At 47.2% G+C, this 24,468-nt stretch overlaps 8 protein-coding genes across 8 annotated transcripts; 4 read left to right on the forward strand and 4 right to left on the reverse strand.

Moving 5' to 3' along the window:
- Positions 1-568: 568 nt before the first annotated feature.
- LAJ45_03681 (uncharacterized protein) lies at positions 569-1,134 on the reverse strand (the record flags this gene model as incomplete). The annotated part of the gene is made up of 2 exons (XM_046113266.1): positions 569-1,030; positions 1,105-1,134. 2 exons carry the CDS (start codon positions 1,132-1,134, stop codon positions 569-571), a joined length of 492 nt encoding a protein of 163 aa, XP_045973559.1.
- Positions 1,135-3,145: 2,011 nt separating this feature from the next.
- LAJ45_03682 (uncharacterized protein) lies at positions 3,146-3,511 on the reverse strand (the record flags this gene model as incomplete). Its single annotated transcript, XM_046113267.1, has 1 exon — positions 3,146-3,511. The coding sequence occupies one exon, from the start codon at positions 3,509-3,511 to the stop codon at positions 3,146-3,148; it is 366 nt and encodes a 121-aa protein (XP_045973560.1).
- Positions 3,512-6,990: 3,479 nt separating this feature from the next.
- Positions 6,991-7,404, forward strand: LAJ45_03683 (uncharacterized protein; the record flags this gene model as incomplete). The annotated part of the gene is made up of 1 exon (XM_046113268.1): positions 6,991-7,404. One exon carries the CDS (start codon positions 6,991-6,993, stop codon positions 7,402-7,404), a length of 414 nt encoding a protein of 137 aa, XP_045973561.1.
- A 380-nt stretch (positions 7,405-7,784) lies between these two features.
- Positions 7,785-8,666, forward strand: LAJ45_03684 (uncharacterized protein; the record flags this gene model as incomplete). Its single annotated transcript, XM_046113269.1, has 1 exon — positions 7,785-8,666. The coding sequence occupies one exon, from the start codon at positions 7,785-7,787 to the stop codon at positions 8,664-8,666; it is 882 nt and encodes a 293-aa protein (XP_045973562.1).
- Positions 8,667-11,289: 2,623 nt separating this feature from the next.
- Positions 11,290-12,611, reverse strand: LAJ45_03685 (uncharacterized protein; the record flags this gene model as incomplete). Its single annotated transcript, XM_046113270.1, has 4 exons — positions 11,290-11,350; positions 11,405-12,035; positions 12,102-12,342; positions 12,390-12,611. 4 exons carry the CDS (start codon positions 12,609-12,611, stop codon positions 11,290-11,292), a joined length of 1,155 nt encoding a protein of 384 aa, XP_045973563.1.
- A 3,065-nt stretch (positions 12,612-15,676) lies between these two features.
- On the reverse strand, positions 15,677-16,868 carry LAJ45_03686 (uncharacterized protein; the record flags this gene model as incomplete). Its single annotated transcript, XM_046113271.1, has 3 exons — positions 15,677-15,800; positions 15,855-16,764; positions 16,814-16,868. The coding sequence occupies 3 exons, from the start codon at positions 16,866-16,868 to the stop codon at positions 15,677-15,679; spliced, it is 1,089 nt and encodes a 362-aa protein (XP_045973564.1).
- Positions 16,869-17,971: 1,103 nt separating this feature from the next.
- LAJ45_03687 (uncharacterized protein) lies at positions 17,972-18,286 on the forward strand (the record flags this gene model as incomplete). Its single annotated transcript, XM_046113272.1, has 1 exon — positions 17,972-18,286. One exon carries the CDS (start codon positions 17,972-17,974, stop codon positions 18,284-18,286), a length of 315 nt encoding a protein of 104 aa, XP_045973565.1.
- A 2,877-nt stretch (positions 18,287-21,163) lies between these two features.
- Positions 21,164-22,851, forward strand: LAJ45_03688 (uncharacterized protein; the record flags this gene model as incomplete). The annotated part of the gene is made up of 3 exons (XM_046113273.1): positions 21,164-21,510; positions 21,584-21,771; positions 21,830-22,851. The coding sequence occupies 3 exons, from the start codon at positions 21,164-21,166 to the stop codon at positions 22,849-22,851; spliced, it is 1,557 nt and encodes a 518-aa protein (XP_045973566.1).
- Between the last annotated feature and the right edge of the window lie 1,617 nt (positions 22,852-24,468).

The following is a 24,468-nucleotide window of genomic DNA, read 5'->3' on the forward strand; positions in this document are numbered from 1 at the left end:
AGTTGAGTCATGCACAGAGGTCTTTGGTAAAAGCCAAGTTCAATGCGTTATTCAGCGAATGTTGACGACAATGTCTTAGGCGTTGCTACCAGGAAATGCTTTAGCACGACTAAGTCTTAGTATGCAACTCACGAATGTATCACTTGTGCCGTCGAGCTGACGCACCCCTAACCCGCACGCACCCAACCAGCACGCCCCCGGCCTGAACTTTAGAATAGTTCGAATGCAATAGATTGGTGGCAATGTCAAGTAACTATGAGAATTGTAAAATATTATGTGGGCGAAATATTCACTGAAACAGATTACAGTCACTAGCCTCTACGAAAAGCTAATTTAAAAACCGTGCACTAGATTTATCTACCCAAAACCTATCAACTCGCACGCATGACATCCAGCTCCTCCAAGAGACTAAGTACAGATGCAATCCAGTTCTGTTCAAAAGCTTCCAACTCGGGAAGACGCTCCAAGGATCTTCTCACGGCCCCCTCCAGGAACTAATTCCAAACCATGATCTGCCCATTTAATTTCCCACCACCCAGCTATCCCCCCCCCCTCCTTCTCTCCACACTCAATCATCAGGCTGTTCCGAGCTCCAATGATCAACCTCCTGCTGAATAATCGCCAACTCACAGATGACCTTCAACTTAATCCACCTCGCCCCCCTAATCACCCCCAGCTGTCTGAGCAGATCACCTTCCATCATGGCAATCGTGAAACCACTAGTGCGATTGTCGTCCTTGAGATCCTGAAGATCGTTGAGATGCTGTACGATGCTGTTGAGAAGCTCCTCTTCAATGTCGATGATGCCCCGGAGGCGCATGCGGATGAAGAAGTGTCTGCTGCGCATGGGGCGGTCGTTGGACATGGGCATTTCGAAGCAGGTGAGCTGTTTGATGTGCTCTGACACTGTGGGGAAGGCTGTTGGGGGGATGGGTTTGAGGGGCTTCTTGAGGCGGTGGTTGCGCTTGATGGGTGCGCGGATCCAGTCGTTGTAGAGTTTGACATCGTTGTTGGCGAGTTTAATTGTGTTCTTTAGAGAGAGGAGTTAGTTTTAGTTATGTTGGTAGTCAATTGAGAGTCGTTGAGAGAGGGGAGGGTACTTACGGCTTTGACTGCAGCTGGGAGACTGTTCATGTCGTGACAGAATGCCACTCCACTTGGGAGGGTGTTCGACATGAGGTTGTTCGACATGAGCTTTTGCTTGATCTGAACATGAATGAAACCAGCTAGTTAGCTAAAGAAAAAAACAGTGAAATAAAATTGGGGAGGAATGTCGGTGGAGCGCGTTTCAAACAGTCACCATAAGAAGCGACTGCATATGTTGGATGAGGTGGAGGAAGTATAAGAAGCAAACTAAGGAGAGACCTACAGCAGACTCAGAGCAAGGGAGAAAGTCCGCAGGACCAAAGAAAGTTTTCTGAAGCATGATTGTTGATTATGTGCTTGTGCTTGAGGAGTAATTGAACTTTGTAGAAATTTACAAATTTCTATCTAGGTTGTGAAATCTAGAAGTAGAAGAAGGTTGCTTGGTTAGGAATAAACAGGAAGAGGTGGGTGAATTATTTGTTATTTAAACATCAACAGCTAAGCCCACGGCGGAGACAAAATACAATATTCGAGCCCTTCTTACTAACCGAATTCGTACTTTATAATTACTAAGGTTCCGATCCAGCCAAACGAGGTTTTGCACCGCTAATGGACATGGCGTATCTGCTTACGCGTGGTGGTGCAAAACCTCTTTTGACTGGATGAGGCCAGGTTGCCGAGTATGCCGCCTTGCAAGCTGGCAAGTTGGTCGTTATTTGGCATACATGTTTAGCTGTCCATAAACCTTGAGGGCTACCTGACGTAGGTCTGGCGGCGTGGCCTGGAAAGAACATCATTGGATCTCTGGCTTTAGGAGGGAATTGGCCATTCATTCATAGCTGTCCTATTGAACAACGACCATATACGTGTCTTTCCTCTCCTTTAATTCTCTTTATTAAGCTCTCAACTGCATCAAATTCACTCCCAACTCCGGGAGAGGGAGACCCAAAACCGCAGGCCGCGAGAGACAGCGGACCCCCGGACCCCACAACACAAATCTCATAACATAAAAAAAACAACAAATGGACGAACTGAATAGCTAATTCCACATTTCCCGACTACAAGAGTTGCCTCAGCCTAACGAAACAGAATTCTACATTAACGCCACGTACATATCCTTTTCGAGCCTCTGCGTGCGCGCTCGAGCTTTGTCCGGAGTCTTTATTACGACCGTCACCGCCACAACAGTTTTAAACCAAGTCCTGCAACTCAATATACCATTCAGCATCTTGCATACGATATTATCAAGTCCCTGGCTCCTAGAGTGTGACCCGTTAGGCGCGGATGGACATAGGCGGGTTCACGTCATGATATATCACTCGGTGCCCGGCCCTGCAATAGCAATATCGTATCTAGTCTACTTTGTCTTCTAATACTAACGTGCTATGCCCGCAGATATATCCCACACGAATCAGGAATGCACAGATCGTTCTGCGGAGATGGCGAACGGGCCCAGCGGGATGGGTAGCCGGGCCCATTTGCCAGAGCTCCGGAGTGTGATCCCCTCCACGCGAGCTTACTGTTGAAAAAAAAAACGAGATACCGATATTTGTATATGTCCTTCTAGAACACTTTCCGGAGCCTCTCTCCGCGTGCAGAATATACAACCATCGGTGAAAAACGATGACAGAAACCGATCGGCGCACGAAGAAGGGACTATACCTCTGAACGAGGTTCATGTATTTATGTCATGTGCGAGATAAGGAACCTAACGAGTTGGGTCGCACGATGTTTAGCAAGATCTTACTCTGTAGTAAGAGCGATTTCTACTGTACGTTATCAACTCTTATTCTAACGGTTATGACCTAGCTAAACCTTCTTGAAGCCATCGATATTCTCTCTATTGCTACCAAACGAGTGAATATCTACTCATCCCCCTCCACAGCCCTCTCCTTCCCTTTCCCTTCCCCTCGGGGTGCCCCTTCCCCTTCCCCTTCTCCTTCGCCGCCTAATCCTCCCCCGACCCAACTTCAATCCACCCCTCCCCCTCCTCTTGCCCCTCCTCCCCCTCCACTTCCTCTTCCCCTTTCTCCTCCGCCTCCTCCGCCTCCCCCGCCTCCTACCCCCCTTCCTCCCCCTCCACCATCCCAAACAACACCCTCGCCCCCTCCATCACCCCCACATCCGCCATCCTCCTCTCCAGCGCCCTACAACTCTCCACCTGCCAGTCGATGCACCCCTTCAAGAACGCCACATGCACGCCCCTCAAAAACTTCTCCTCCGTCTGGTCCAAGCGGATCCCCATCCCGCCCGCCACCGACGGCGCGGCATAGTTCCCGCGCGGGTGCTCACGACACATAGTCGCGAGGTCGTCAGCGGCCTTGTCGTGCATGAAGGAGTGCGCTTTGAGCAGGTTGTTGATGAGGGTGATGTGGGCGGCGAGGTCGGTTTGGTAGGTTTTGAGCGGGGAGGGGAAGGGTGTCATTGTTGCGGTTGTTTTTATAATTTTGGATTTATGGTGATGCGGGCTTGAGATGTGGTTGTATGTAGTGGGGTGTGAGAGGTGGAATATGGTTTTTGTAGGGTAGCTGTAGAGAAGCTAGTGCCAAGAGGGAAATCAACAGGCCCTTCTCTGTGTGACGTACTCTATTCCCGAACCACTGACCTAGGCCCGCTCCGCAACCTGCTCTGCTATATATATTGTAACCGCCGAAGTCCACTTCCAACCCCAACAACCCCTCTACCACGCTAGAAAATCTATTAGTGAAAATCGTCAGTAGATGTATCCAGACGAGTCTCTGAAGTGAGTCGATAATACATCGATAATGAATCGATAATAAATCGATAAGGCGTCGCAGTGGTCGCGTCAGCTACATATATGGCTCGATCATGAAAGTAAATGAACCCCTAAATCTAGCAAGAAAGTGGTTATTTAATGTAATGAATCAGGAAATATAACCCGAGTGCAATTGCCAGTAAACGACTTTCTAGATGACGTTCCGGACAACCTCCCAGGTCGCCTTTCACTACCCCTACAGATTCCGTGCCACTGGGCGGGATTATACCCCTATGGTTTAGAATATCCAACCTACATATTATCACTTATGCCTTAATCTTTATTCAGGGACAGTACTATGTTCTACACATATTTATTGGCGAATATATTAAATGCATCTGGTGACGACTTTCCCTACACATTTCCGACTGCCACAGCGTTGGGAGGGATTCAACTTCTCCCAGCCACTCTACCACCGAAGTTAATGCATCATGGAAATGAATCAAAGAGATGAATCAAGAAAATGCATCAAGTCGACAGTATGTGGTAACTCGTCGAGATCTTCTATGGGGAAAGTCGTTTGACAGGCATCAATAAGGTTGTTGGGAAATGAAGTAAATTAACTCGTCGGGAAATGGATCAGGAAATGAATCAGGAAATGAATCAGAAATGAATCAGAAATGAATCAGGAAATGGATCCTGGGCCCACTGGCAAACTAGGCTAAAAATTAGTTTTCGAAAATATCGACTTGGATTGGGATTTAATTCAGGTCTTGAAGGGTTCTAACCACCTAGTAACCACTAAGTTTTGGTTTTGCTATAAATAACATATTATCAAGTCTTGAAAACCTATAATTTTGGTTATTTTGACATCGGAAAGTCATCAAAAAAGGCATCCCCAAAAGGCATCCCCAAAAGGCATCAAAAAAGGCATCAAAAAAGGCATCGAAATGATGCCTTTCCAGGAGGCGCTTGCTGGAAAGTCATTAAGGTGATGCTTTTCTTAAAACATTACTATGGCAGGATGCATTTTCTGATGCATTTACCCCCGGGCCCCGTGGTAGAATAAATCACTCTCTTTCTTCATATTTAATTTTCCAGTAGTTCTTCAATCTACCCCAGTTGTTTAGGAGCGGGAGACCTTCAACTCATGTTGCCGGGGGATTCACCTTCCAGCAGTAAGTTCACCCTTTCGTGATATACTCAATAATGTATCCTTTCGTTGTTGTGGAGCAGGTCACGTGTCAACACTAGCAAAAGGGTTGGCAATGGAAGACAGGACAAGTGTAGCTTAGCACGAGAACTGGGCAGTCCCATCATGTTTCTTCTTGTTCTCTTAGCATAAGTCATCCCGTTCGTCAGTCATCATCGAATGTCATCATCGTTGTGGATCTTATCATTCTACTTTGTCCGTTGAGAAGGACCAAGGAGAACACAGAAAGGACAGCCTACATTGTGCTACCAAGGATGTGTCGTGTTTAGTCAGCATCCCTAACTCGCATACTGTCTTGAAAAGTGTCCAAACAGTGTCCCAAACAGCGAAAACCAGCTAACCAAACCAACTTTAAATGTCCGTGTTCGTAAGAGATAGCGTGCGAGCCTTGGTTCTTATGGTTTCGGACACCTGTATCCGGAGTAGGTATTGGATATCACTTTCCCAATCAAGTGATAACTTGGCCAATATATGCTCTTTCGTGCCAAGATTCATTAATCATATTAAGAGGCGATACGGTAATTGGCTAATCAAGAAATTAGAATGCCTAACGCTGTAGTACGTGGCGCATAATGAGGCGTAATACGTGGCTAAACAAGTGGCTAAGAAAGATGTGTCTAGACGAGAAGCGACGTAAGAGAGAACCACACACTAGATTAGTCTTCTTGTACTCATAGATCACGTCTTTACTCCGCGTTGATTTTGATTGATCGTTATTTTGTGATTAGTTGGAACAGGACTCTAGAGAATACAGAAACAGCCAGCAACGCTCTAGAACCAATTCCTAAATAGGCAACTTTGGGCGACATTCATTTGGTCCCTTACCCAAAACCCAACTTTTTGGACTTCAATAACTCCAAACCATAATCGATGAAATTAATTGGACTCTGTCATGATATGTAGAGCGGATGAGATAGCATCATTTACCGGAGCAAAAATAATTTTAGATGTGGTGGTTGGAAAGTCATCACCCCTAAAAGTTGAAGTCAAATTTCCTCCGTTTACAGGTGTCCGTAAGTTGAATCCATACCATCGCCTGCTTAATGAAAAAGGGGTCCGTCGGTTTACTGTACCTATTCCCATAGACCAATATGATGCAAGAGTGTAAATACCGGGTCGTTTATCTCGCCCTTACCAAGCTGTCATTCCATACTCGTTTCCCTTGACGGGGAGGAGAGTGCTGCCTGGTTTATCCCTTGGACAGATGAAATTGTCAAATTCGCGACCACATTCTTTCAGCTCTCACTAGCCTACTGTGGCAATTGTACGTGTTTCCAAAATTCTTGATTGGCTCTGTTGTTGCCAACCGTAAAAAGCAAGATAATTCCATTACTAAGTCGTGCACGGTCCAGGTTGCAAACTTGGCAACTTTCCTCCTTCCAAGGATAGCCCGAAAGCGATAGATTTGCACACCTTTATTTTTTGACATTAGAGACTTTTAGCCAGCGCCTTAAAGCAGCGAACAGAGAAAAATTTTCCCAAGACTTCCAAGACATGCAAGTCGGATACGATATAATACTTTCGGCCGCAAGACTCAAGGCTACGCCTAGCGATATCTTCAATCCCAATGCCTAAAATTCCCCTATCGGAGTAATTTTGAGACTATGGGGGCCAAGGAACTAACGCATGCAGAATAGTCTTAGGAATTAGTAATATTTTGTTTGTTGCTGGTGGCTAAAAGTCTCTATTACAGCTGGATCACCACTCACACCCACTACAGCCTAAACAGTACCCGCACCCACTGAAGCAACTGAAACAGGACATTCTACAGTAGTTCAAATACCTTTAATAGTACCCGCACCAGTGACCGCCACCCAAAGCGGCAAAGAAACGGTTTACCTCCAATCACTCCTTAGTAATAATATCCTAAACTAACAAATTCCCCAGTCATTTTACTGTGCTTGCGTCATCATCTATACTTTTTATCACCTGCCTCATGATTACACCTTTGACTACCGGTATTCCCGAGAGTACAATGATTCCCGTGCTCGCGTCCCAGAATATAACGTATCCTGTTATTCGATGGAACATCCCTGTTGAGGAGCCTGGTCTAGAGGATGTTGGGATATTCAACAACAACTTTTATCACCCGCCTTATACGCATGCCTGGCTTAACTCCTCTCTGCCTGAATTTATGACGGAAGATTATGCTCTTGATAAATTATCTCCTTACCCTGTTAATTCAAGTCTCGATATCGGCAACAATACGGAGGAGAGAGTAGATGACATCTCTGGTCAATATCCATGGACTGGACCCACCATTCTATACGAGGCTGACCTAGAATGCAAGGAGGCAAATGCTAATCCTATACCCGATGATGGTAGCGGCATCGTTCGTTATAATCTCACACCAAAGAGCAAAGGTTCCCTCGGTCGTCTAGCGACCTAGCTTAGTTGACACTGGGGTTGGCGCTGTGCGTATGTCCGATCTTCAACGTATCTATACAAAACCCCCGAGTCCGCGTCACAGGCAGAGTACTATAGCTATCAAGTTGTACCCAACCAATCTGAAAGGAGTTTAGAGGCAACTATCTCCTCCGCACTCAGTGGAAACCGAGTCCTTGATTACTCCAGGCACAACTCAGTACTCTACGTGTGGGGATCGGTACGGCCCGAGGGAAATACCACAACCACAAGTTCCATGTCGCGCCCTTGGACAGCAATATTTGTTCCCCTCGCTATTATAAGTCTCACGTTAATGCCACAGTGCTCCTGCCGTCCGGAGTGATCCAGAATATTTCCGAGAAATGCGACCGATCCCCGATTGACATGACTACGGTATCCTACCTGGGGGACTTTTTCAGTGCATACCACTCAGGTACATCTAGCAGAGAAAGCGCAGAAGCGGCGCGCAAAGGTGGGTTTAGAGACAGTATCGCTAATTTAGTAGGCCTAGGGTACGTCTTCGCCGCCAGCGGTCGAAGTGATATTAAGGCCTTGAAGCGTTTCGGAGGCACGAGCGATAAGCCGCGTGTAAAGACCTCTCATTTTGTGTATGAACAAGAGCGAGTTCTCCCTTTTGCACTCCATTCCCAAACAAACTCTACACTGGAGACACTTTTCGACCCCGGCGTACTTGCAGCTATCTATCGCTCCGCTTTCAAAATCCATTTTGCAGCGATGTGTAGGTTGGAGCCGTCACTGGTTAGGAGGCCGAGTGACGATGTATCAGGCATTATAACCTCTCAGTCTACGGTACGGGTTTTTAAAACAAATAGACGGTGGTGCAGGGGTACACAAGCTGGGCTTTTCACAGCCGCGATCCCAGCTATATTTATGCTACTACTAGGGAAGGACCGCCGGTGCTACCTGGATGGAGAGCCCAACAGTCTTGCCAGCGCACTAGGTATATTGGATAGGGGTTCCGAACTCACGAGCCACTTGGAAAGATCGGAGTTTCAAAGAATGAGGATAGTTAGAAGTATTCTCAAGCACGGCATGGCACGTTACCGGTTGGTGCTTGAGCCAAATATCGGACCACGAATCGAGGTTACGTACCCGACGGGTGCTCCACTAGTCAGCTTACCGGTTTTGGACAAGCCCGAGCCTCGATGTCCTGAGGTCTGGCCTATTACCTTCTACTCTGGACTTTTCTTTTGCGATTTTCTTCGTCTCAATGACAGCTCTGGCTTCGGCACTGTATGGCAGTAGTAAGGTGAATAATGCTAAGTGAATCATTCAAATCTTAAATCTTGAAGCGCGTTTCTGACTAGAAATTAGGAATGGTCTTTCCTGCCAAAGAAAACACATTTGGCTACAACGCCCTTTTTTCATACCTTCCAACCCTCTTGGGGATTATTGTCGGACCACTTCTTACCACGCTGGGAAGCTATTACTCCATGTTCAGGCCTTATACGCCCCTTCGTCATGCTCATGCAAAGAGTGAAAGGTCTCTTTCGGTGGACTACGATAAATCCCCTCCACACTTTCAGGTCTTTCACGCTCTGCGGTCAGGAGACCTAACCCTTGCTGCATTGGCACTAGCGATACTACTGTCCCAAGTACTTGCAGTTGCCCTCAGCGGAGTCTTCTACCCAATGACAACTCCGTCAAGCATCATAGTCCCGTTGACAAGTCTTGGAGAACCTATACTAAAGAGTGATTTCGGCAGCAAGATAGACTTTATGGACGTACACTATGTGCTAGCGGGTATGATATCAGGCACTATCAAGCGCTTAACCTGGACTACAGACAATCTCTACCTTCTCCACTTCTGATTACCTAATATTTCTGAAATTGAGGCAGTCTCCGCCACGACCCTTGGGCTTCAAGCCCGCACCCACTGCTCGCATGTTCCTATTGAGAAAATCATAATCTCCTGCCATAGGCTGGATTTCAAGGGCAAACGTTACTTGACAAACCCGTGCCCCACATTGTCGCTAGGTCTGCCGGATCGCATCCTCTCTCTTGATAATTTTGGTCTCTACGTTACACATGAGCCTTGTTGGCCGACAGATGAACAAACAGACGTACACGGGATCACAAAAGACTTGGGGTTAGGGTATGCGCCGGCCTTGGGCGGGTTGCCCGCCTCAGACTTCTTTGTCACGAGCCCACAGTGCCCAGGAACATTTTTTTTGCTGCCTGGGGCGAGACCCCTATGGACCCCGACAGCACAACTCATCGTTATATCCCGCGCGTCGATAGCTCCGTGCTTGGCTGTACACTCAATCATGAAACCGTGCGCCTCACCGCAACGGTTGACCTCGAGGGCTATGTGCTCGAAGTGAGCAACATTGAACCTCTCGCGCAGGGGATACGGATTGTATCTATCTGGGAGGTTTTGATCTGCTTACAAACGCTTTTATTAATATGAGTATTGAAGCGCCTCGTGAGAGCGGCGGAATACATTGGGAGAGTTCGCATATGATATCCCTCCATCCGGATGTTGTGCAGAAGAGACAGAATATAACGCGTATCCCACGGCCCGATATTCTACCAAACGCATTTGAGGACACTATTAGCCGACTCTATGCAATTTGGCTTCGGATATATGCAGAGGACCTCTTACAATATGAGGACGCAGCAAACACAATTGAGCTGGAGGGAAGAGTGCTGAGAGGTAATGTAGCTGTCTCGACCCCGATGTTTGCAACGATTGTCGGGATCTTGGGATACAGTACGATCGTGATAATATTTCTATATCCGGGACCTCAATGGGAGAGGAGAGTAGCGCATCTACCTACCTCTCTGGCTGCAATGTGGGCGCATCTGTATGCAAGTGATGCAAAGGAGTTGTGTGGGAAGATAAGTGGTCGTAACGTGGAAGAACGTTTGAAAAAGCTAAATACGTTTGAAAAAGGTTTAAATACGGAAGGTTTAGAGGATGGAACTCTACATGATGGCATTTTTTCTGAGCCGGAAGAGTTGGATGGAAATGGAGATATAGGGGTTTATTGATTCATAATTCATTTATTGTGTGGCCCCTAGCAGGATATAGGGGCGTATGGGCCAAAGGATCCCGGTGTAAAACCACACATCTTATTGTTGAATGTTTATTTATAATGCTGGGGATTTCTTCTAGTTTCTAAAATTAGTTTCCTAAGGATGGTTTTCGCTCATCCCTTTTCATGTTTTCCTTTTTTTTTTTTTTTGCGTCCATGGTTTTGGGCTTCACTCGACACTGAATCTGTCCAGGGTCTCCACTGGTTTACCGGTTATATGGTTCAAACTGGTTTAACTGTACCTTTTTACTTAACAGTTGGTGCAGTTCTTATCGCCCTCAATAAATGGTTTGAATGGTTTAGAAATTTTGCAAAGCCAGTTATACCGGTGGTTTAAATGGTTTAAACATCTCATGTTCATGAGCTCGAACACCCCAGTTCCTGAGGTCGAAAACGTCAATTCCAAAGCTCGAACACCTGTTCGAGAACGGGAAGTGCTATTTTATCATGCTGAGTATGCTAAGATATTAAACCGCGGTTAAAGCAGTTAAACTGGTTCAAACTGTCAAGGTAAACCGGTTTGAACCACTTGGTTTAGTCGTCGGTGTGGTTTTGTCTTATATCACAACCAGCTCCTATAGCTACCATTGGAAACCCTGACCATGTCTATTAAGTATTATTTCTTCTGATTATTAGTTTACGCGAAAAGCGCGACCGACTAAGCCGGCGCTGGGCAGGCTTTAAGACTACCTCAAGGGCCATGCAAAACAAATCCCCACAGCCCAAATCCTCCCACGCAAGTTTACTATTACTTCAACATGTTCTTATCAGGCCTCCCCCAACCTCCCGTCCACCCAGAAGGGAACACCATTCCCTAACCCCCGCACCCATCATTCCTCCTCTTCATCCACCAACCCACCACCGCCCTCAGCAGGCACACACCCCACCCGCCTACAATGCACCCTCAACGTATCACCACGAGTAAACCTTTTCCCACATACACACCTATATTTCAAATGCTTCGTATGCTTATACGAGTGCCTCAGCAGTGCCGCACGACACGGCCACTCCTTCCCACACACCTCGCATCGGAACGTTCCCGCTGCCGTCCTCACCGCTTCATCGACGCTGGCCGAGCTGGGACTGTCGAGGTACCACGCGGGTGTCTTGTCGCGCTTGCCGCGTGGTTTATGGGGGAAGGGAACGGTGGGAGTGGGCTCTGGAGCAGCGGGGACGGGAACGGTTGCGGAGATGGACGGCAAGATAGGCTGAGATTTGGTGCGTCTAGCATAAGGCCTTTTCGGTCTCTGTTCCTGCGGGGAAATATCTCGGCGAACGCTTTTGTCGCTGGGACTAGCTCCCTCGACGGAAACAGCTACTTTCTGACTTTGCCCCGCCGCCGCAGTCTCCGTTTTGGAACCGGTTGCATTGGTCTGTCTCGCTGCTGCACTCCCTACGACGGGAATCACGGCCTTCTTGCGCTTCGAGCGGCGTATCTGGACTACCAATGCAACTTCTTCCGCGCCGCCAATGATGCTGACGGTATCCGGAGCTGTGTCTGTAATGGCAGCAACGTCACTGCCGGGCTCCGTTGCAACAGCTGCACCTGATGGGGTATCGGCTGCCGCAATGATGTCTAAAATGTCATTAGCCTTGCGCACATACATACGCCAGAGATACCTAGTATCTGGCCGGCACATACCTGCATTACCACCCGAATTTGGCTTCTTGTGGTGTTCAATGGGGTTAACGAACTCTTGTCCGTGACGGGGATAATGCCGCATCTCGCCTACAGGCCTGCCCTCCATCGCGATTCCATCCATACACCCCACATTGGTATGGGTATCCTGAAGGAAGTGCCTCTCCGCCGCGGCCACCGGTTCCAAGGTGAAGGGGCCACAGAGCCGGGGATCAACAATCCCCCCATCTCCACCTCCGTAACCCTATCACCATACCCACCTCTGCCACCCCTCACCCTCGGCATCCATACAGCACTTCCACTAGAATACTCCCCAGTCTCTACACCCACGCCCTTCCCCAATAGCGAGGGATCGATATTCGCCTGCTGCTTCCGTATCGCCGATACTACAGCTTGGTGGTGAAATAACGACATGAGTTCATGGTACTGCCGCTGTGTTTCACGGGGCGGGAGGTAGGTGTTAATAGAGAAGGATGATGAGGAGTGAATCTGGATGCTAGGTTGGTGGTCCATTATGTTCTCGGTGGTACCTGACTACCCCCGGAAGAGGATTGAGCGTTAATAGGAGCGTGGATGAGTGGGTGAAAAAGTAGTGTGTGCTTTGGTGGGGTAATGATTTCCGTTCGGCGTATGGCTAAGATTTTCTCTTGGTACGCTATGGCTAAGATTTGCTCTTGGTATCATGGCTGAGCACCTGCGTAGGTCCTATTCTGGGTGGTGGCTACGAGAAGAGAGCATATATCTCTCTTATAGCCTAGGGGTGGGTGGAGGAGGTATCACCAGATGATTCAGGGCCAGTCTGGCTGTTGTTGAGGTATAGAAACTCCGTTTAGGGGCTGCTCAGTTAAGGGTGTATAAACTAAGTTCTTTCGAAACGGAGTTTGGGTTTTATTTTTACCTACCAAACACTACCTCCAATTTTGGCTTTCGAGCTAGATTTCTTTTTTCGGCAGGGCCTGAGGTTGTGAGGACTGCCACAGTGAAACAGAGCTAAAACATAGATGGAACCTACTCCCAAAACCTCGTTTCAACGCCCTGAAGTATGTAGTTACAAAGATCGCTGACCGGACACAAAGTGTTTAGCAGAACCGAGTTCTGAGCACAATGAAAGGGAGTTATGTGGTTGCCATACAAACCTACGTCCTGTAACCTTGTTTCAATTAGTGCTCTCAAATAGTAGTTTCGGGGGTGCGGGGGTTGATATGCTCACCCATTCCGATTTTGCAGCTATCTCCGGGGAGGTCAATGTATGGCTACTATTCATTGCCAATGAGCTGACCTGATATTTCCCCTTTGGCGGAACATGTTTCGGTGAAGGTATGAAAAGAAACTACAGCGCTTCCCCATCCAAAACGTAAAAGGTCCTTGGGTATCGGCCTCTATTTTCCTTCACTCACCACAAATGTTTTCCATCCCTCCATGTATGTAAAGAAGGGTATATGTACCGGAATCAGAACCATTGTGAAGGACCGAGTCTTTCCCGATCGTTTTAGATATTTGTCAAATCGATATGTATTCGACTTTGCACTGTCAACATGAGAAATGATCACTGCCTGAGACATGGTAAGACCTGGCTGAAACGTTACTCCCAACAGAAAGCAGTAGATTGTTAACATTACTCCTCCACTCTAGTTTTAGTAGTTGTAAAAATGCAGAACTACCTCCGAAAATCCATATCCGAATATAAAAATCTAGCGTGTCGGGCTGAACCTTCACAGTTATCCCTGTCCGCCAAGCCTCGGTTACTTCCGCCGCTACCTTGAAATGTTTAGCGGCGGTTCAAATTCCAACGTCAGTCGTCAATCAGGATCCTGGGAACTTTGGTCCGACTCGGAGTCTTGTAATCTAGTCTTGATAATCGGCCGTTTTTTTCCCCATGCATTATCTACCCACTATCCACGGACTCAAACGAATTTTGATGGCTTATGCTAAAGGCTGCGTGCTTTTGATTTATCCCGCCCGGCTTGGCATGTTCGGGGGTTCCAAGCTCTAGCTGCTTGTGGAATTAGCATGGGTTGTGATGGTATGTTCATCGCTGTGATTTTTTTCCGGTTGGTGGTGATGTTTGCCTATATTTATAGCATTTGTGAATGAGCAGCAGATCCCCAGAAAGAAAAAGAAATAAGAAATAAGAGTCTCATCCTTCTACTGGTTCTGGAGATGCTGTCACTCTGTATTATCGGTCCACCGAAGTAGTGGAATAACTGCTCAACGCTTCAGATACAGGATTAAGCTCGAGGGAGTGAGAGGATGATGTTCCCTGTTTAATCGGCGCATTTGTGAGCTTCGTTTCTGGATATTCGAGCATCCCCGAACCACCCTGTCTCATCTGTGGAGAAAATGGCAATACCACAATAAAGCATGGCCATGGCATTTCCAGAGATCTGTTCTTCCCATCTTAACACCTAAGCTCTCAATCAGCTGTGGAGAGAAGATAAAGCCAGGGAATCGTTCAACTACCTGAAGGATGCGTGTTAATTATTGACGGAAGACCACATGTGCATATCTTTATTTCTCGATAAAACTCACAACCCTCTGTCCCTGTCCTGCAGTATTCAGAGTGAAGGCACCAGATTATTCCCTCAGTGGTGTGATACCATATCTCCTGATGAAGCCTTGAGTGAGTAGGGAAAGGGAATAGGCAGCTCCGTTCGCTAAGAGGTATTCCGCACGATCAAGCAAATGCCTGAAGACGTAGTGCTAACAGGTATTGGTAGGAACGGAGTAGGAAAACGATCGGTTACCTAGTGTCAGTAGTTAGAAGCTTTTGGACTACGGGAAGAAGGAACTCGAGGAGCCTAGCATTCATGAACCTCTCAGCAGTGGTAACCTAGAGGCAAAGGTCGGCGTACTCCCTCCCAAACTATACCGGCAATTATCGATACACCCCATCCGGAGCCACAGACCATAGACAGTCGCTCCTCAGAAAAGAGTGGATTGTAGAGCCGACCAAAGAAATCCAAGTGAGAACCCCAGTGTACTACGTGACCTTTGCTAATAATACGGCTAATTTCTATTATGAATGATACAGCGAATCTTAAATCAGCTACCACTATCAATAATACAAGCGTTAAATCGATATCTGAGCTAGCTAAACAGTACTTCGACATAATAACTCTCTCATAAGCCGTGCTATCCATTCTTCCTGGACCACTCAATGGAAAAAAATGTCAAAGGGAAATATCTATATCCATGCAAGAAAGCCGGCAAATGGAGGAACCACCTGAGAGTCTAACGATGGAAAGAAACAGGTACTCAGGGGGAAACGAAATGACTCAAGGGAAATCAGCATGAAGAAAAACATTTGGAGAGAAAAGCCTATTTCAAGAGAACAACTATCCAACAGAGGCACCCAGTCAAGCGAAAAAACTATTCAAGGGAACAACTATCCAAAGGAAATAAGAATCTAAGGGCATGAAAAAAAGGCTATGTTCAATGGATACCGGAGAAAAACCTTCAGTGCATTTCAGCTGTAGAAAGCACAGCGGAGGAAAACCGCAAAGACAGAGAACATATGAACCTCCTCCCAGTTATACATCTGTGTTAACAGCAATCATCGAGAGCTTTAGTTTACGCCTTCAGACGTAGTTTCGTTTTTGACCGGACCGGGGGGGGGGGGGAGCAGGAGCTCCAACTACGACAGTATTTGCAGCCTCTGTGTTTGGAAGCGTAGGATAACGTCGTACGGTAATCGCATCCTGCCTAAAAGTCATGAGCATTGAAAAAGCACATTTACGACGATGATTGAGAACTCACATGAAACGAACGTAGCCCCTCATTTCCTCCGGTTCAACAGTCCTTCTATGGGCTTTCATGACTTTTGTCCTTTCTTTGATACTCCACCTCACCACCCAGAGTGGTAATCTTCTGATCCTCCCAGAGTCATTGTCCGACTTCACAAATTGAACACCCCTACGGCAAAACGGGCAGTCGATGCCCAATGGCCAATGGTTGAAATGTTTTGGTGACGCGAAGTAAGTTCTTCGGGTGCATGTACTGCATAGTGAGTAATTGCAACCAACCAGTTGCACATCGACGGACCTCCTGTAACAGACCCCGCATGCAGGATCTGGATCAGACTCAGAGGGTGCAGAGGACGGAGTGGGCGAACCTGTACGGTGGGCACCATGGGGGCATGTGGAGTGTTGGCTAGGAAGACTCGGGGGCGCGTTACCAGGGGCTGCCTGTAGTTGAGCAGCAGGAGGGGTTGCCTGTAGTTCAGCAGTACGAGGAGCTGTGCTTGAGGAAGAGTGTGTGGGGTAGGATTGATCCTCAAAGAATGGGTGTGGGGTTGGAGGACGTGAACCATAGATTGCTATGTGCGCATCACTGAGCCCTCTGTTGATTGGCGGCATCCTTAGTTGCTCGCCCTCCTCCGGGAAGGGGGTGATCAGCCGTTCCGCACCCTGCAATTCCTGGGTGTCGGTCTCCCAACGAAGGATGCGTCCCATCAAGGTCTCAGAGGTCGAACCGACGTATACCTGATCTGTTTCATCCTGTTCTCCTTCGTCCTCGCTGCTGGAGTCAGAGCGACTGCTTTCACTACTGATGTCTTCGCCCCGGGACCCACGGCCCTGAGTAGTTTGGATCACATGGCCTGGAGCACCATCCCCTTCAGACTGTTCTGTTTCGATGTTGCTGGCCTCAGCACGAGCAGCGGCGAAGTCTGTAGAGTAATGTTAGTTTATTGACAAGTCTAGAGAGAAAGAAGATACTTCCAAGGGTGAACATGTCTATTCTCGGTGAAAACGAGGGCGACCCCTTCGTCATCGCTTTCCGGTGAACGTACACAGGCTTTATAAACAAGAGGCATTAGATTTCCCTACGTTAAGAGATGGATAAAACAGTCGAAATTACGAAGTAGGGGGGTACGGAGATAAGAAGACTAAAATAGGTGAAAGTAGAAAATGAGTATTGGAGGGATGTGATAGGGGTAAGGAGAAAGTCAGAAAACAGATGGTGTGACGAGATTGTCAAAGACTCTCAGAGACCACAGCTAGAGACGTTTTAGCAAGATGGCACACTCTCTCGATGACAACAATGCCTCCAGGGGGAAATATTGGGCAAGAGAGATGGATGTCTTCAGAGGATCGGAAAGAAAGGAGGTCTTACCACAAGTTCGCGGGGTACAAGATAGAACGATGGTACTGAGGGCGATCACAATGAGAAGTAATACTCTCTGTCGTCTATAGCACAATCAGAACGACTTGACTGAACGTTTGAGGACTTAGTATGTATAAGGCGTTTTATTTGGACGAATTGATGCTTTTGGGATGAGTTTCGGGACGGTCCTGGTCGACGAAGATTTTTGTGGATGAGAAATGAGAGATCGTGAAGTATGAGAAGATGCTGAATGGGCTGATGACTAGAAGAGAGATGGTGTTGATGAGAGGAAGAGAGTGGGGATGGATGAGAGAAAAGAGTTGGGTTTGGGTTTTATAGGAAGGCGGCAATACAGCACGGGAAGAATCTGGGAGTAAAGCCCCCACATCCTGGACGACGCACCTATGCAATTCTCTTCCACTCCGTTAGTAGCCGATGTGATACGTAGCTCGGAACATATATGAGAATAAAACGATAGGTTCCCTTGACGTACTTTCATGATTATTTTTAGGAAGATTTGAAACACCTCACCACTTGGAACCTGAAATTCGACCGAACTCGAAAGACAAAATACATATACAGGCACACATGAATCTCTTTCAATGCCTATATATGGTGCCGTTGCCCTTCCAAGCGAAGACCACACACTCAGACTCGCACACACAAACATACAACAGGAAAGCACCTCCACCCGCATCCGGATCAAAAAGCTAAACACAAAAGAACACAACCAGCAACTAAAACACCCACACCCCTCAACGTACACAAGCATGTCTACCTCCGCTATTCTCATCGCTCTTCGCACTGACCTCGCTTATCTCCGTGACATTCTCACTCTACATAATACTGCTTACAATGCCATCGATAGCGCCCTTGTCTCCGCCATCCACCTCTCTGAAAACGACTTACGAGATTGCGCCCAAAACATGTTCCCCGGCGAAATCAGGAATGACCGTAGGGTCTGGCAGCAGATCCTCGAATGTATGGGCAGGGTGAGGGCCCAGATACGTTATACGGAGATGAATATGGCACTTATCGAGCGAGAGATCAGGGAATTGGAGGCTCACGGTGGGTCTTCAAGGTGAGTGGGTGGTCCCCTAAGGAGATTATCAATACCGGAAGAGAACTACTAGAATATCTGCAGATGACTCTGCACGCGGTGGTAACGGTAGCAGTGGTTAGGAAGAGAAGAAATCCGGGGAAGTCATGTTGAGTCGAGTTCGAATAGGTTAGATGAGTTGAAATGAAATAAAATGCGTTACTTGCAATTGGATTAAAGCTCACTTCTGAATATGAGTAAGCTCATTTCTAGATCTATATGGACTCCTATAAGTTACCGGAGGTGCCTATTGCCCAGTCTCTGTCTTCTGTCTCTTAAAATGTCATTCGAAGCACCAATGCTCAAATCAACATTTCTCAGTGTGATATAAATCCAACTTTTCTTGACATCCGCAGCACTAAGTATCTAGTATACCGTAATTAACAAACGTTTTATTGCGTACAGCTCTACTTCCATCCATCTTAGCCTACCGAAATGTGTCAAATCACTTTTGATATTTCAATTCAGTGACCATCATGTCTTGAAACCATCTCTCGCATCTCGCATAGTTCTCATGATCTGGACCCTACCATCCAGTGGTCTGCACGTACGCGTTCATCGTCTCTGAATGTGATATCCGTACATTCCAGTTACATTCTACCGCTACATCTTCTTTCATACTGAAAAAAAAAAACCTCACTGTTTATGGTCATCAGCTGGCATAATGAATTTGACCCTAAATTCCCCAGGCTGACATGAACATATCGCTTTCCTGCTTCATCCGGGGGTAAAGGTTTACATCTAGCTTCGTAAGTTCAGCATAGCCTCCACAAAGTACATAACAATATGTAGATGTAACTCCCGCGTCATAAAGATTCCCTAGCAAACCATCAGTGACCCTGTAGGGGACCCGCGGTTCACCCCCCGCCCCGCTCCAACCAGACACCGGAATATTATCTTTCCGACTCCATCAGTCGATCCTTACCATTCCAAACTGAAACAAATGCCAAGAACCCTAGCCCACGTGCCATACCGATCAATACATATACTATAGTAATACTAGTTTCAACACATTGGAGTAGTTAGTTCAATAGTTATAGGTGTGAACTTCTAGCGTTGTACTAGTCGAGGGAGCACAGTACTATTATAAAACCTGGAAGCGTCACCGAGAGAGCAACCTCGGCACCTCGAACAGGGCAAACGACAGATACAAAGTGTAACCTTTATTTCAATAATATAAATCCTCTATACACAAATAACATACACGATAGCTATTGAATGAGTCGTATAAATGAGGCAGAAAGTAAGAAACTACGGTAGGTGGACCGCGGCCGAACCCCTCCCCCCACCTTCCGACTTGATATACTAGGCTCCTCATTTCCTTGCCCACAGAATTTTTGATTCAGCTTGGTTGTAGGAGGAATGTAGCTTCTTTTGAACCCTCTATACACTTCTTATGCCTCTAAGAAAATCCAGCTTCAAAACATCCGTCTCCCCCGGTGAGCTCCCCGGCACAATTACAAAGCGCCTACTCACCCCTAGCCGGAGATATTCGCCGACAGAATCGTGCACAACCCCCGATGATGCAAACAGTTCAGTATTTGATAATAACTCGCCAATCAAGCCGCTGCTTAGCACTTTCCAGTACACTCCTCCGAACCAAGAACACCGGCTGAGAGTTTTCTTCTTCCAAAGACCTGTGCTGTCAAGACTTGATCGAGTTATGCCTGGGGTGTTCTGGAAATTGGGAGAATTATTCCCTATCATGCCCAACGACCCCTCCGCCTACAATTCAAGTGATCCGACTTTTCCCCGGTAGTGGCGGGGTTCATTATTGTCTTGCAAATATCTCATGTACATTCTGGATGTTGATCAAAAGATTTTTATTGGTGTGGTATTAGAGCTAGACACCATCCCACGTGACATATGACTTCAAGATTCGACGTCCCGCGGAAAGACTTTAACTTAGAAAGAGCAAAAGTAGTATATAAAGTGATTCCGGAACGGGCAGTGAAAAAAAGACGGCCGCAAGGCTAGCGATAGCGGTAGCGCAGCGGCGAAGCTGCTAGTTCTAATTGCAGTTAAAAGGCAACCGTACATAAATATGTGCCTGGTGAGAGGTAAAGATACCTGGTCGTAGTTAGGTATTGTGGGTGGTAACGGAAGATATCTGGGGATAGCTAAGAATAGCATCTGCTCCATCTTACCAGATATCAAGTAAGCCACCAGAACCAGGAAGAAAAGACATAAGGACTGTAGAAACCCATAGATTAACCCCTAACAGCCCCAGAGCAGCGAGAAATTATAAAGAAATAGAGAAGGGATGTATATAACTGCAGAACTAACCAACATTCCTTCTTCGATATCTCTGTCCTACGCGGAAGACGAGGTTCCTGGTGAATTTGTCATTGCCGGAACTGTGAGAGTATAAAACAGCGTTTTTTTCCGTACACCTAGCTTAAATACTCGAAAGCCTCGCCATATGAGATTTCATATAGCAAACTCCAACTCTGCTTTACAAGTGTATAAGTTAGTTATAGTCAATAAAAAAACAAGAAAACGACATCCCACCAGAAATAACCTCCCAAATTACGAGGCAGGAGATGGAAACCTACAAACGTAACATATCTTCAAGGCACTGCTGAATTCCTTTTCTCGATCACTCCAGTCAGATTATGAGTTGCCTCGCGTAGTCTTCGAAATTACTCATAGTGCTGGCTAAATTTTAGACTAAGCCGGTTAGCATTCTCATGGCTAAACCCAACATTGAAAACCGCACAGCCACCAAAGTGCAAAACCTTTGGCCGATTCCTGATCCACCACCGAAAGGTCTTCACACAGAACCCATAGCTCTCCCTCCAAAAAACACGGTTCATTCCACAATCCCGCGGCCTCCGCCGGTATGTTTCACCCCCAAGAAGCCATGGAGTCTACATTTCTAGGCAACTTTGATTTCATCTTCGACCGTGCGGGCCTCGACGTACCTACTCAATCCCCCTCCATAGCCCCCTCCAACCCCATGGTAGAGAGTGAGGTTGTCTCAGTGTCGCCGTCCATTGCACCGCCCAATAGAGAGGAATATCGCTCAGGGATTTGCAGATCCAGCCTGGATCAAAAGGGCTACGCTCCTCTCGATGTTTTAGTTGGTCAGCCTGCGCAGGCACCGGACTATACAGACATAACGGGGCAAGACTCCGACCTCTATGCCCCACCTCTCGTGTCACATCGGTTGGCCACTCGGATACAAGTAGTTCTTCGTCAGGGCAACGTGTAAGCGTCCAATCGTTCTTCAAAATTCGTTTTTGCACGGGTGAACGGGTACTAACCTAAACACCTCTGGCAGCCGCGATCCACACCTCCGGCCTAATGTACTAACTCCGAGTACCGCACATTCTCCCGTCATTCAAAACATGAGACTCACCATTATCTTTCAATCAATGCTCGAGTCTGCTGAGTTTTTCGGAGCTCGCCTCAACCCCTCCTTCGAAAACACAATACATCCAAACTTGCGGGATACGCCCTCCAGTGGAGGTATGTCTGGGACATGATCTCTTACTCTTCATATGCGGGAAGCTGATATGAACTCCAGATACCCAAGCCCATCACCACAATGGTAATCCTCTTACGGCGATGCATGGGCCTAGTGTTTTGAGAGAAACTCAAACAAATACCATGGGCAAAACCAGATGGTTCCCCTGTACCAGCTGCGGCCAGAGATTTTCAAATGCGCCGAAATTAACGAAGCACATAGCAAACCACGCTGTACCCTCCAGCCGGCTGGGAAGGCACTCGGAAGTGGTCTGGAAGGGCGCTAATCGATCTCGTACAGTTCCATCTTTGTCTGTCCAGGAATACACTCCTGACACAGAAATTCTTGCTGATAACGACGCGCTCCACTCGGAAACTTCTTCGGAATTCGATCTCGGAGAACCGGTTGTGGAGTCGGATGAGCAAATGAATCATGAAGGAGCGGTTAATGCCCTTGTTTCTAGGGTGGGTCATGATCTGAGTGGTTCTAGTCCCACGGCAGTACAGGATACGGAACCTGACGCCGGGGAAGCTCACGACACCACCGAAGAAGAGTGTTCCATGGATCACACTCCAAGACACGATGATGCGGCGATAGTGCTAGCACGTGGAAGTGGTGGCGACACCATCCGAATAGACCCTCGCGGGGATCCTTTTCCCCCGTCGACACCAAACCTCCACCACTGCTCGCATTGTTCTCACTCCTTCACCCGTAAGGCGGCGCTAGCCAATCATCTTAGATCGCACTCGATTAAAACCCTCAAACCAATCCCAACACCCACTCCAACAGAGTGGAAGTGCACTACCTGTGACAAGGTCTTTATCACCAGACAGGGGCTCACCGGTCATGCCCAGGTGCATCGGAGAAAACAATATCAGTGCTCTATGTGTGCAAAATCTTACCACATGGAGAGTCATCTCACCAATCATCTCGTGTCTCATCAGGATAGAAGGGCTCTTCATTGCATCTGCGGAAGGAGGTTCTTCAAGCTGATTTATTTGGAGAACCATGAGACCGAGTGTGAGCAGCATCGGGCCCGGATAGAGTCCATGCAAATTCCACACTCCCAGCCAGGTAAATAAGCCGCCAGGAATCCTAGAAGGGGGCGATGATGGGACAGGAATCATCAGAGGTGTCTGGGTGTTGGAAATTTGTACATTTGTGGAGGATATCCCCGCGGCATAGGCTTTCTACCCCTCTTCGTGTCTTTTGTACCAAATAAATTCTCCTCTTTTTCTTTTCATGCTCATTCCAAGATACGTAGCTTGCGTTACTTGGCGCTGCACAACAAAGGTCGAACCGGCCCTTCGCCATGTCTTCCTTATAAAAGTAGTAGTTCTTTCTGAATGTAGTACCGTCTGGATACCTATTGGTAAGTAAAAACGGTGAAATGGCCGATCGGATGACTCACAAGGCAATAGGTAGGGTCCTAGGGGGACATTTACGCTGCCTCTTCTAGCAGTAATTGTGGCATATAGAGCAAGGGAGCTTCAGAGGTCCGGAAATACGATTACCCTTCGAGAAGCGTTCAAAGACACCACCAGGAAGAGAGACAGAACAATCATGGTCGGAGGTTTGTTATTCCTACGCAGAAAAGAACGACATTTCTTGTGTCCCGAGGTTTCGAAAGGTTTTTAGATGGTTACGAGCAGAGCGAAGGATATATCGATAACGATAAGGTAGAGATTTGGGGACTATCTTAGACTTCTAATCAAAGACGACCTCGAGAAATCTAGCGAGAAAACGTTTCTCAATCATCATAACTGAAAGGCAAGAGAAATCGTCCTCCTCTTCCACTCAGTTCAATGGACACGTCTATAAAGACACCTATCTCTCGCGATCGAGGTGCCGACATGGTGTTCCCATTTCCTATTTAACGATAATACCACATGACTACTACCCATAGTACCCCAGGGCAATTACACAGTGTGCGCTCGATATAATTATCAAAATCTCTTCAGAAATAGCGGGACTTTATCGGAGTCAAGCGGGGTGGTTATCCTATCGAATATAATAATCCATAACTGATTGCGCTCCAAAGGCTACTCTACGGTGCTTTTAGCCTTCGCTTTTGACCCTTTACTGCTTTTATTCTTCTTGAGTGTACGAAAAAAAGATGCGGTACGAGTCTGACTACGCTCCTAGTGCTCCATGCTGCAGGACCTCGGACCGGAAAGAGGAACTGCGAAGGAAACTCAGCAGTAATAGTTAACTTCAAGAGCTTTTCGGGGGTGGAATCGGACAGAACGGTACCTGTTACAGGAACTACGGAGCGCTGTCCCAGAGACTTAGGACAGCGCTGGAATACGAGTGACGGGCTGTGATGCGAGGACGGTCGGGTAACGAAAGGACAAGCATAGAAAGGTATCGGGTAGTGTGGGGGCACGCGGTGTCACCACACTAGTATTATACTATTATGACGGCACGCTTATTATTGGGTGTCTCACCCGAAATAGAATAGGAAGCGGGGCTTACGGCTGTAGGCTGTTCTACTTAGGGAAGTAGGTCTAGGATAATAGTATGGTACAGCCCGATGACTGGCAACTGCAAGGTTCATGGTTACGTGTCGGAATTAGAATGGGGGACGGAACTATGCGGGGGCGCTTTTCTATCTGGGTTATCTTCGGGAGCATCATCTTATTCTATTATCGTTGTATCAGTTAGTATTAGAAAGCGGGCCTTGGCATAGGTTCCAACAT

This window comes from Morchella importuna, assembly GCF_003444635.1.
Source record: "Morchella importuna strain M04M26 chromosome Unknown Morimp01GS008, whole genome shotgun sequence".
Classification (NCBI taxonomy): Eukaryota; Fungi; Ascomycota; class Pezizomycetes; order Pezizales; family Morchellaceae; genus Morchella; species Morchella importuna.